General features: G+C 42.9%; 1 protein-coding gene across 10 annotated transcripts in view; it reads left to right on the forward strand.

The window, feature by feature from the left end:
* The window catches only part of LOC147015662 (synaptic vesicular amine transporter-like), a 226,965-nt gene that overhangs the window by 120,292 nt on the left and 93,681 nt on the right, over nt 1–12,992 (forward strand). For 9 of the 10 annotated variants that reach the window (XR_015049778.1, XM_085848023.1, XM_085848022.1 and 6 more), the window contains exons 1-2: nt 4,878–5,026; nt 10,628–10,804. Coding sequence is in view for 9 of the 10 variants with exons in the window: in XM_085848023.1 (XP_085704149.1) it covers nt 10,672–10,804 (133 nt within the window). In the remaining variant the exon portion in view is untranslated. Of the gene's footprint in view, nt 1–4,877; nt 5,027–10,627; nt 10,805–12,992 lie in introns of those variants that run through there. The other variant, XM_085848017.1, reaches the window with a different exon arrangement.

The raw sequence follows: 12,992 nt of genomic DNA on the forward strand, positions 1-12,992 counted from the left end.
GTTCAGCTTTGACAACACTTGTTTTTTTCATTGCACGGCTAAACTTTATACCATATAAATTATGTGACACCCCTGGTTATTTGTTAAAGTAATATTGTGAGAGGAAACCTTATGTTGCCAACTATTGGCAGGTGCAATAACCCTGAAATTTATAAAAAGTGACATCTCTGGTTTTCCCCTTCTGGTCTTCATATATGTATGTATATATAAATATTGTTACGGCCACAGGTACCGAGTGAATTATGAGGGGGTTTATTCCCCTGTTGTCCTCGGAAGAGCCGGACCTGGGGCCACCGCTCACAATTAACTTTGTGGTATGGTGGGCTGCTTGATAACCACGAACACCACTCAGTTAATCGCGAGTTCGTGTCCACCATCTAATTATGCCGTTTAACAAGAGGTCACGTGGTTTCCTGAAAGGGGAGCGTGCCCTCGGCAAAGCACCAATCTTTTCTTGGTTAGATCTTCATTAGAGCGGACGAGCGTTTAACCACTGGTTCGTGCTGACTATTATTTGTCAATTTGTGTGGTAATTACCTCCCAGTCTATCTCGGTTCGGACAATGCTGGATCAATGGAAGGAAAGGACAAGCACGGACAGTTTGGAACATCAACAGAGCAATTTATTAATAAGAAAATAAATAAATAAAAAGAACTTTTTATTTCCGTTTGGTAAAAATTAGTAAATTCAAACCATTCAAAATAATCGCAAACAAATGAAGAATTAATCAGGCCAAATCAATCAAAATGATCGCAAGGAATTAAACAATTAATCAGGCACTGATATAAAAAGAGACAGAGCAGATGCTCATCTCTATGCCTCATTTAACAATTAAACACAGACAAGGGTACCCAGCAGATCATTCAGGGTGGGAAGAGAAATTGTCTTGCTCTCCAAATAGAAGTCGTACGCCAAATAAAAACGCCCTGAAATGTGTGAGCGTGCCTTGTCCGTTGCAAGCGCCCAGGAACCAGGGACGCCAAGAGCAGGTCTCGAACAGAAGGAGCATTAACGGTCCGAGCATCACCCACTGCCAGGAGCCACCAGGAGCCACAACCGATGGACAACTGTTTGGAGTTGTGAGGCACTGTGAAGTGCTGAGGCGCTGTGAGGAACTGTGAGGTGCTGTGAGGCGGTGTGAGACGCTGTGAGACACTGAGGAGCTGTGAGGAAATGTGAGGCGCTGAGGCTGTCACCGACTCACTGACGCAACTGACACAAACTGACTCATTGTCGACTGATCCACATAGAACGGACCTCTCATCCTCTTTTTATAGGCAGCCCGTCTGGGCAGGCACAGAGTCAAGCCAAATTCACCCCGCCCCATTTGTGAATAGTTTCCCTGACAACTTGCCTGTCCCGTGATCACTCCTGGCCCACAATGACATGCCTGTGGTGCTGGACGAATGGCAAAAAGCAGCCATTTGTCAGAATTACCGAGCGAAAACGTGAAGCGCTCATAAAATGTCAACAATTATCACCTCAATGTTCAGCCTGATGTAAAAAAGAGCCAGTTGGCATCCGTAGAGCTGCTGAATGCAGTGTCAAATGGAGATGGAAAAAGGTGGGCGTCCACGTCGGTGAAAGGAACGGGTGTCAACATCGATGGAAAAAGGCGGGTGTCGAGCCTCCGTTGGACTAACGCTATCTCACGTGCATGAATGTGTCTATCGTAAAGAGAAAGAGGAGCTTTCCATAAGAGAGGGAATCTATTCATTACCCTTCTCAATGCATCACATTTAGAATCCCACCAGACGTGGGGATAGGTCTATCCTGGACATGCATTTAGGGAAATAACTGTCTGAGGACCTGGATGTTTGTATGCATTCGTTGGATCGGATTCTGAAATCCGTAACAACACACACACACACACACACACACACACACACACACACACACACACACACACACACACACACACACACACACACACACACACACACACACACACACACACACACACACACACACAAACACAAACATACACACACACACACAGTACTGGTTGGTAAGTATTTACAAAAGCTGTTTTATTTGAAGTTATAACCTTAACTTATAAGCAATTTACTGATTTCCCAACAGCCTGGATCATCAGCTGGGCACCATTTATCATCGAGGTTTTGATCCTTTCAGCCCAGAACCTCTCCAATAAATAAATAAATGTATACTAATAAATGTGTGTATGTGTGTCTGTCTCCTCCATGACTCCAAAACCATGAAACCTTGCAGCCTTAAATTTTGCATACATACTAAGGGAGCTCCAAGGAAGTTAGCAACCATTGCGTCCTCGACAGTGTATACAAACAAAAACAAACAAACAAAAAAGTGCATGACTGAAAATTATGTGTTTGGGTTAATTAAAACACCCCTTTTGAAAATAACTAACGGCCTTATTTCATTATATCTTTTATCAGGCACATCCTTGGCACCTCATTCTCGATGCGGTCTTAATGCATATCCTGGGTAACCTTGCTGGGGTCTGAAGCCACCATGTTTTTTGGCCTGCTCAACCATGCCTTGACATTGAACAGGCTGCAACGATTTCTTAACGATTAAGCTTTTTTCACTTTCCTCACTCATATTATCAAATGCTTGATCATCATCACCAAGAATCACTGGATACATTGCAATGCTTCTAAACAGCCGGAGACGCCAGCATTTGTGGCTTTATTTCATTTCCGCACATGCCATAACCCTGAGAACCTCTTAAACAAAGGTGTATTACCAAATTTAACCTCCAGAATTGAACTTAGCAGCATTTCTGACTGCTAAAAATGTGTTCATTTGTCTAATTCAGACATGTTTGATATTTATGGCATCTCCAGCAGGTGTATGGTAATTAATCTGATCAGTAATCACTTGCCAAGCCAGCCATTCCTTATCAACTATTTCATTGGATAAATACTAAAAAAGAAAAAAAATGTAACTTTTCCTGAACATCATGGCAGGATAGCCAAGAGGTATGCACACTTGCTCTAAGTTGTCTCACCTGGGTTTGAATCCCGACCCAGTAATAAATTGTCATCCCGGTGTTTCACAAGCATGGTGATTCATCAATGTGTGAGCCGTGAAACTGGATGTCACATCTGCTGGAATCCCTCCTCCCTTTTTCTCCCCTCCTCACTCTTCCCTCCTCTCTCCCCCCTCCTCTCTCTCTTCCCCCTCCCCCTCTCTCCTCTCCCTCTCCTATCACCTCACTCTCCCCTTCTCTGTCCCCAATCTCTCTCTCACCACTCACTCTCCATCACACCACTATCCCCCCCCTCTCTCTCTCTCTCTCCCATCCCTCTCCCTCTATCCCACCCCTGCTCCCCCACCCCTCCCACATTGTTAAGGACTGATGGTTTAGTTTTGAATTTGCTAAGTAGATAGCGTGGGTTTTTCAATACTCCTGCCTGGTTTCATATAGATCTCAGCGGTTTAAAAGAAATGTTGCTGTTTGGACACATTTTATCACCCTTACCTTCCGCTCCCCTCATGCCACCTTCTCTTCCTCTTACGCTGCCTTTCCTTCCCTTACCCTCACACTGCCTTCCACCCCTGCTCACGCCTGACCCAGCTATAAACTGTCATCCAGTGTTTCACAAGCAAGGTGATTCATCAATGTGTGCACCGTCTCTCGGATGGATGTTAAACTGGGCATCACATCTGCTGGAATCCCTCCCCTCCACACTTCTCCCCTTCGCACTCTCTCCTCCCCTCTCTCCCCTCCCCTCTCTCCCCTCCCTCTCTCCTCTTACTCACTCTCCCCCCACTCATTGCTCCCTCCTCTCTCTCTCCCCTCTCTCCCCTCCTCGCTCCCTCCTCTCTCTCTCCCCTCGTCTCTCGCTCCCTCTTTCCCCTGTCACTCTCTCTCTCTTCCTCTCACCTGCCTCTCTCTCTTTCTCTCTCTCCTGTCTCTGTCTCTCTATCTCGCTCCCACCCCTTAGTGACAGAGTGTATAGTGACACGTGGTGAGGCGTCACTTTCACCCCCCCCCGCTCTTTCCTCCTTCCTTGCTCCCCTTTTCCTAGCTCCACCCTCTTCATTGCCCTCCTTCTTGTTACCCCACCCATCCTCTCTCCCCCTGCTCTCTTTGTCCTCCTACACCTCTCTCCTGTATCTCTCTTCCTATCCCCCCTCTCTCCCTTCCTCTCCCAGCTCTCTTTCTCTTGCTCCCATCGCCTCCTCACACCAGTCAGTGAAGTGACGGGTGGTATTTGATGGTAAATCATAATGTACCGATCCATGAGGTACCCCACTACTTCCATCTTTCCAACCAGACATCATCCCACTCCCAGACACTCTTTATGCATGATCATGAATCCAGTTCACAATCCAGTAAACTACTACACGAGCCAAACCACAAGGCCTCACCATAGTTAACAAGCACCTATGTGGTACCTTATGAAATGCTTACTGAAAGTGAAGAAGACAAAGTAAAACAATTCCTTCGCCCAGCTTTTTGCTTTGTGTGTGAGGTAATCACTCTGCCTGTGAAAAACCGGGATGGTAGTTTATAGCTGGGTCTGGATTTGAATCCAGACGAGACGGCTTCGAGGCAAGTGTGTACGCCGATAGGCCATCCTGTCAACCCTTTCCAACACTTGCACAGCTTCAAGCATCAATGGAACCATCACTGGCAAATATGCTCTTACGGACGTGTTCATTCCTGTCATGTTGTCTCTAGTCTTGATCATTTACCAGCAACGGTTGCCTGAGGACATTAAATGAATTGGCTTTCACAAGAGTTCACCACGAATCGGCACCCTCACAAAGATCCAAGTTCCTGCCCTGACCTGCAGGAGGCACTGCATCAACGCCACAACCAGAAGCTGCACACAGATGGAAAAAAAAAATCACTGAATTCATCTTCAGGGCTGAGTTACGCCTCAGTCACAAGCAGCCAATTGCTGCACATGAATGAATAAATGAATATTCTTGAATGAGTCACTGCCCTGTCGACCTGAACTGCGCTCCTCGGAGCATTGTGGACTTGTTTGGAGTTGTGGAGCCGAGGATCTGGAAACTGCTCTCAAAAAAAAAGGTGTGCGTTTTGCTCAGCAAGTTGAATTACTTAGTTATTTAAACAAATATTTTAAAAACGTTCATTATGAAATAAATATTTTGCGTTCTTAGATTCGATGCACATTTGCAAATTCATGTTTTTTATTGTATCAAAAACAATTTATTATTATCCATAAACTATATATGTATATATGTGTACTATTAAGTCTGCACTTGAGGATCTGGATTTGATTAAATGGCTGAGCTTCTGTTTTGCAAATGATTGATTGCAAGTTCAAACCCTCATCTCACTGTGAAGGCAATGACAAACTACCCAGTGTATTTCTCTGCCTATAAATTGCTGTGGATGAACCGATGATGTGGAACGAGTGGTGATGGTGATGGTGATGACAATAATTATGGAGATGAGAATTTAACTTTGTACTATTTTATACAATTAATTTGAAGCTATATATTTTACTATAATTCACGGACCGGTGTTTGTTTGTGGGATTGTTTGTTCGTGGGATTGTTTGTTTGTCACGCTACTCCTTCAGTTTTTGGCCAATTACATCCAGACTTGCTGCAGAGGATTAGCTTGACCCCACTTAATGTACAGGGGTGTTTTTTTGTCTTCACCGGTGTTTTTTTTTGGGGGGGGGGGTGGGGGGTATAACAAGTCTCCACCATTTACAGCACAGTATTCCTGTCCCCACCTTTCAGTGCAGTGAGGTGTTTTGAATTTTAAGCAGTCGGTATGTTTTTACTTCATGGATGTAACCCGCGTTATTTATTTTTTGCATATACAGAGCTATCACTTATCTATACATTACCCAAATAAAAATATGCGTCCGAAGAACGTGTTTCATGCTTGGAACAAGATCACCTGTCGGGCAGGTACTCTGCAAGTATTTGTCAAGGATGAAAAAGGAAGTTAATTCCATGCATCTCTCCACATTGTCGTGTGTTTGTTATCGCACGTACGTGATTTGCCGTGATCTGATCCTGAACTATCGTTGGTTAGTGATTACAAATCAGATGGATTATTCCCACATAATCAGCCTGGTTGGATCAAATTTTCCACCAATTAAATCAGTGGCAATTCCACCAATTACTTGCAATCACTGCCTCTGTGTTGCATCCCTGTAGCAGAGGGTATCTTGAACGGTTTATTAACTTTATGAATTCCTTACACCCAGCCCACAATTTCACATGGGAGGTTTCAGGCACCTTTGTCACCTTTCTCGACATTAATATTTCAGTGAAAGTGAACGGACTTGCCATTGCTGTCCATTAGACAGGATTGATTTCTCATAAATACAACTGTTGGCAGAATTTGGGGGTAGAAGTTGGGAACCTGACTTTATAACATAATTTGAATGCAGTATACTGAATCCAAAACTTATGGTTCCCAAGAAGAATTTTGAATTTTGGACATTCAAATTTCCAAAAAAAACAAGATGGCCACCAAATTGCTCATTTTTTTTGACATTTTCTTGAGAAATGCAGCGCCATTGTTGTGACATTGCTGGTACCCAGAATTATCTGGCATTCCCCCAAGCTCAGTGGCTGTGTTTGTCTCATCTAACAGTCCTGTGTTGCGTCTCGAGTATTCGTTTCAATGTCCACGTGTGTGAGGTTTGTGTGTGACACCTCTTTTACAAGCATTACATCGTGTTTAAAAAAGGCACATTGGCCCCTCACAGAATTAATGAGTGCTTCTCATTCACTTACAAACCTTCAGTCCCGCAACTTTTGAATTGCTTCCCTGCTTTTTCCCCCTTTTATCTATCTTGCCTTTCCTCTTTTCTTCCCCCAGGCAAAAATAACATTCCTTTCCTGTAATAATTCTCTGCAGATTACTGTATTATATAAAAGTACAACTCTCATATACGATAGTTCTAACTAGCATTTTTGCCAGAGCCTTTTTTGTTCAATATACCAGCAGAATACCCATCTTTGATGGATTGGAGATTGTAGGCTTTGTTACTCACTGACTGAATCAGACTTATTTTATGTGAGAACTTCTGGGTATACGATATTCCTGGTTCATCCATCATATGTATATATGAACAGATTCATTCCAGTCCTAACTCTGCAGCATCTGACATAAAGCTAGCCACATGAAAAACATGGTTGGGCGAGATGGAGTCCTGCTTGGTGCAGCATTTGTCCTCGTGTCTTGTTTATTGTTTACAGAGATGCTGGGAATTGGAGCCGCTTGAATTTCAATGGACAGTTGCTGGGAATGAGTGGTATATGGGGAATTAACACATTCTCTCCTGAGACCTCTCCGACAGAGATCATGGCTTCTGTGGGATTTTTCTTCAGCTGCCGCATGACCAACCAAGTTCCGCTGTACAATTTTGGGGAATCCCGCATGCGAAGAAGCATGATTGGTGTCCCGACTTTCAATTTCAGCTCATGAGGTGACATGCCTGGAGGATGTAGCGAGTTCAGGAACTCGACAGGGCAGTATACGATTTGATCCACATCCGGAACAGTGTCAATGGATTTATCGGTGACTTCTTCACTGGGCACACACTCCAATATTCATCGATTCAGTGTATGAACGATGTTGTTTCATGGGCCAAGTATTGCCCGTTGCGACACCCAATCAGTGTCTCCATAATTTTGTGAAAAATAGGAGCAATACCCCTGGACACTCACCTGGTAGAATAATAAACCCCCTTTCTAAATAGCGTGAACAAACTTTGGCACATCACGGGTGGTGATGGTTGTAATCAAGTTTCATCAAAATTGTGTGTGCGGTTCCGGAGAAGAAAGCAAATAAATATTTTGGGGGGCAACCCACCGTTGACCTCCGTAGGACCCGCTTTTTTTTGTTTAATGCTGTGAACAAACTTTGGTACATACTGGGTGATGAAGGTTGTGGTCAAGTTTCATTGAAATTGTGTGTGTGGTTTCTGAGAAGTCGCAAGTGTTTATTTACAGATGGACTGACTAACTGACTGACTGAATGACTGACTGACAACGTGCCATCCCATAAGCTCTCCACAAGTACGTTTCAGGTCAGCTAAAAATGAGGAAACATGCTGTTTGTGAAATGTTTTCAGAACTCACCACTGCAGCCAGATTTTCATGAAGGAGGATGAGGCCATCACTGGTATTGGGTTCGATTTTACCATCACCAATGTTGAGAAGAAGAGTGGCGAACTGTTGTGCACTATGATCTTCTCCTAAGTGCAAGCGCATATTGATATGCAGGGTCATTTTTTTCAACATTTTGCCACAGCACTGACGATTTTAGACTCGCATTGACTGGATCGGCTTGAGTACCCCACCAAATTATGGGCAAAGCTTGTCTGAAATCACCAGCAAGAAGAACTGTCACTCCGCACATGGGAGTACCGTTTTGTCAAATATCTTCGAGAGTTTGGTCAAGTGCTTCGAAAGCCTGCTTGTGCAACGTGGTACTTTCATCTCATATGATCAAGTTACAGCATTTGAGGAGCATACCTAATCTGGAATCATTTTTCACATTACACATCGCTTTGTTGACCAAAGCCAGATTGAGCAGTAATTTGAAGGCGGAATGCCCCGTCCTACTGCCTTCGAGCAGTGTCCACAATACCCAACAATGCTAACAACAATAGGGATAAAAAATCAAATACACACACAAACACACACACACACGACTGGTTTTCCGACTATCTGGATCATCAGCTGGGTACCGCTCTTCATCAAGTTTTCAATCCTTGAAATCACAATTGACAACAAAGCGTAAATTTTTCAAAAACTAGTTTAGTACAACCGTGGACAGTGGATGCCGAAGAAAACAATTTGGATGCAAAAGGCCATGGATAATTGCACAGCAGTCTGTGCAGATAATAGTCGGTAGCACCTCCATTAACTACAATTATCGTAAAAGGTTGGACTAGGACTGCAATGCTGCACTACCAAATGAGCATAGAAAAATGAAATAAAATGATTCATCCTTTTTGAAGTAATAGAAGAAGACAAAGTAGAATGAACATTTGTCTTTCCCCAAGAGCTGGGTGTTGGCTTAGTGGTTAGGGTGGCAGCTTGGGATCCTAGAGTCCTGAGTTCAAGCCCTGTTGGCTGCTGAATTAACACACCAGAGGGTTTATTCAGTCTGTCATCCTTCCCAGGTTGATGAAATGAGTACCAGTGTGTACTGGTAGAGGGACACTGCATCAGTGACACAGTCACACTTCCAAGAAATGTTGGCTACCCTGGCATCTTAGCTGCCATATACAAGAAGACCTTTTCTTCTTCCCGGGTCAACGTCAAAGCACTTCCGGGTCACGTGATTACCTTCAAACGTCTCACCTTAACGTTCTTCAAAGGCCCTAAATGAACACTTCTTCACCGATATCCTCGAGGAAACCTGCTTAAAATATACTCTGTGCATTAATCTCGGTCTTGGCGGAGGTGATTTTGGCGTATTAGCTCTGATAGCTAAGATTACGACGAACACAAAGAAATGCCTTTATCTTTATATTTACCCCTATCGATTGGAATATATATTATTGCTTGCTTATGTTGTTTGCTTATGAGATTTCTTGCAATCATGTTGCCTGACGTATGGAGCTTCTTATGAACTTTTGCCATTTCCGTCGGTCTTGAGCCCCTGTTCCGATTTCATGTCAGGTGACCTTCATTCCTTTCATTTCCTTCTCGACGATACATCCCAGGCCTTTCTTGGTTATCCAACCCTTCTCTTCCTGTCAGGTGCCCAGCATATTGCTCTTTTTGATATAACCTGATCCTCCATGTTTAACACATGACCAATTCATCTCCACCTCCTAATTTTTAGTTCGTATGGAATGTAGTTCTGGGGTGCTTCTGGGATGGCGTGTCATCCATCTCTCTGTCCACAAATACTTGCAACTTCTTCTCTGAAACTACACATACAATTTCAATGAAACGTCACCACATTGCATGAACATATGCCTCTTTTTTTTTCTCGGTTTTTATGTCTCTTCTTCCAATCCAGCTCATTCTGCACACTAAGTGCTCTGACCTTCACCAGCTCATCTGGGGTACAACTTCCCACCCGACTCCTCCAATTCTTCACTTCATTAAACTCCAAATGTTTACGCTGGCCACCCACCTCCAAACTTTTGTTCGATTTGTGGAACTGCCTTCTGAAGGAAGTTCAATTACACTGTTCCCTCCAGAGCTTCAAGCATGTGATGAACCACCAAATTTCAACCCCTATCCTGACCACAATAATAATCTCTACCTAAAATGAGCCCAATACAACTAACTTAACCTTTTTACTTTCAGGTGAAGTATTGTTCTCCTCCTCTTCATTCTCCTAATGCCTCGGTTGTTGTGGCCTCAAAACATTCTTTGACTTTCCTCTTCCCTGAGTGGATATGTTGCCTGCAAAGTATAAAGAAAAATTCAAGAAAAAACTTCGTCCCTGTTTTACTAAGAGTGAAGGAATTAGCACATATACATCCCTGAGTACGAGATTTTGGAAGAACGATGTCGAGAGTGAAAGCAATTCTACATTTAATTTAAACCTACATTTCTACATTTACATTTAATTTAATTCTACATTTAAACCGATTGCAGTTTATTATCGTCATATTCTGAAAATGAATATTTTCTTGCAAAGTATACCGACGTATTTACTCCTGTTTTGCAGATAAAATCTTTCCTTGTGGTTCGGGGTAAGAAACCAAAGGCGCAATGTGTGCCGCAAAACTTTTGCTACCAAAAGAATATCTCGGGAAGACCTCATCAGAAAAGCCTTCAAAGAAAACTGCGCTTTTGATTGTCTTCCTTGCTTTGTTCCTCGACAACATACTTCTGACAGTCGTAGGTGCATATACTGTATGACATTTGGAACGAATCATTGCCTAATCGTTTTGCATTGAGAGGATTGTTATCTCTCACCGAATGTGGATGGAGATTGTCTCACCCCTATCTGTCTGTCTGTTTATTTGACTGTGAGGAGGATATCTCAAAAAGTTCTGGATGGATTTGGACAAAACTTGGTGGACAGGTTGGGTGTGTGATTCGGACGAATTGATTTGATTTTGGTGACTATAGTTTTTGGTCTGTTTTGCTTCATATAATAAGTGCACATGTTGTCATTCATCTCTCTGCGTAAGAGTATGAAACACCTCGAGGGGGAATTCTTTTAAATAGGAGCTCTGACAGTCGATCGGGTCGAGCAGAAACCCACTCTCCTAAGCTTCCAAAATAGTTTCATTTAGGGCATAATTGCACCACGGACATGAATTACCACTAAAATGAAAAAATAATTAATTAGACAATGAAAGGACAAAAGAAAAAAAAATAATCAAGATATCTAAAAATCTAAATAGGACCACTGGACCTAAAACTTATCTGGGTCTTGGCCTAATTTTGTAGTCCAAATTTGGAAGCATTCTGAGTGGTGGGTTTGGAGAGGAATATTTTTGAAGGATTTACACGATTTTCCCAAATGTTTATGAAGTCCGCCATTTTGACACACTTCCGGTCACGAGATCGGCATGACCTACACAATTTAACATCCCTACCCTGGCCTAATGTTGTAACCCAAATTTGGTAGCATTCTGACTGGTACGTGTGGAGAAGAAGATTTTGGAAGGAATTTGCATGACCGCCATTTTGACACACTTCCGGTCACGGGATCGGCATGACCTCCACAATTTAACATCCCTACCCTGGCCTAATGTTGTAACCCAAATTTGGTAGCATTCTGCTGGTATGTGTGGAGAAGAAGATTTTGGAAGGAATTTGCATGACCGCCATTTTGACACACTTCCGGTCACATGATCAGCATGGCCTCCGCAATTTAATATCAGGACCCTATCCTAATGTTGTAACCTAAATTTGGTGGCATTCTGACTGGTGGGTCCGGAGAAGAAGATTTTTGAAGAAATTTACTAAGTCGGTCATTTTGACCTCCTTAAAGTCACGTGACCGAAACAAACTTAGCAAGCCCCGTTACCAGTCAGGAGCGGAACGTTTCCGCCAAATCTCGGTTGGATTGGCCCAACGGTTTGGCTGAAGAAGTCGAAATTTTTTAGATGGACGGATGGACAGATAGATGGACGGACAGTGCACGATGACAATACCTTATCTGGAATTTCCAATTCCAGATAAGCCAATAATATGAGTACCGTGGTAAAGAAATCAGACACAGGAAGAAGCCATTAGGCCCATCAAAGCCTGTGCTATTATTACCAACCTATGGTTGTTTGACTTTGCTCTATTCTTTTTAACTGCTGAGCATCAAGCAAGAAAGCAGCATGTAGCATTTTGAAGTCTTTGGTATGACTCGGCCAGAATTTGAAGCGAAAGCCTTCCAGACTCAGAGCGGTCACTCTAACCATAATGGAGGCTGGTCAAGATAGTCACTTCTAATGCTATAAGCCAGCAAGGGCACCTAACAAGTGGAAAATGATAAAATTAAACAAGGGTAGGGAGAAGCAGTTGTGGTTATGATTGAAAATGAAAAGAATTCGGAAGAAATGTAAAGGTAACAATCAAAGTATAAAATGGACGTTTACATCTGGTTTTTTTTAGCACAATAATAAACTTTGGCACCAAGAAGCTTGAAAATAAAAGCACTCCCATTTTAAGAGTCAAAAAATATGTATTTCAAAGAAATGTGGCAAAGGTAGTAAGATTAAATGGTCAGAATGCACCACAGCAAAGAGTGTCTAGAATCAACAATTTGCAGGGGTCATCACGATTGGATTTTTGCGATTTACACTTGCAATGTCTCCCTCACCGCCGCCCCCCCCCCCACACTTTTAGGTGGCGATCAGTACCCATAGTGCCACCTTACCCTAACATCCATCGACTGTCCTTCAACATATCATCACTCCTCACATCAAGGCCTTTATCTGTAGCTCAATAGAGCAATGCTCTCCTCTATGGCCTGGGAAACAAGCATCAGCTGCATATACAATGCTTTTAGAAAGTATTCACATCCCTTAACTTTTTCACATTTTGTTGTGTTACAACCTTAATTTAAAATGGATTGCATTGAGATT

This window comes from Eptatretus burgeri, chromosome 12 (assembly GCF_056783735.1).
Source record: "Eptatretus burgeri isolate ZD-2024b chromosome 12, Ebu_testis_v1, whole genome shotgun sequence".
NCBI classification, from domain to species: Eukaryota; Metazoa; Chordata; class Myxini; order Myxiniformes; family Myxinidae; genus Eptatretus; species Eptatretus burgeri.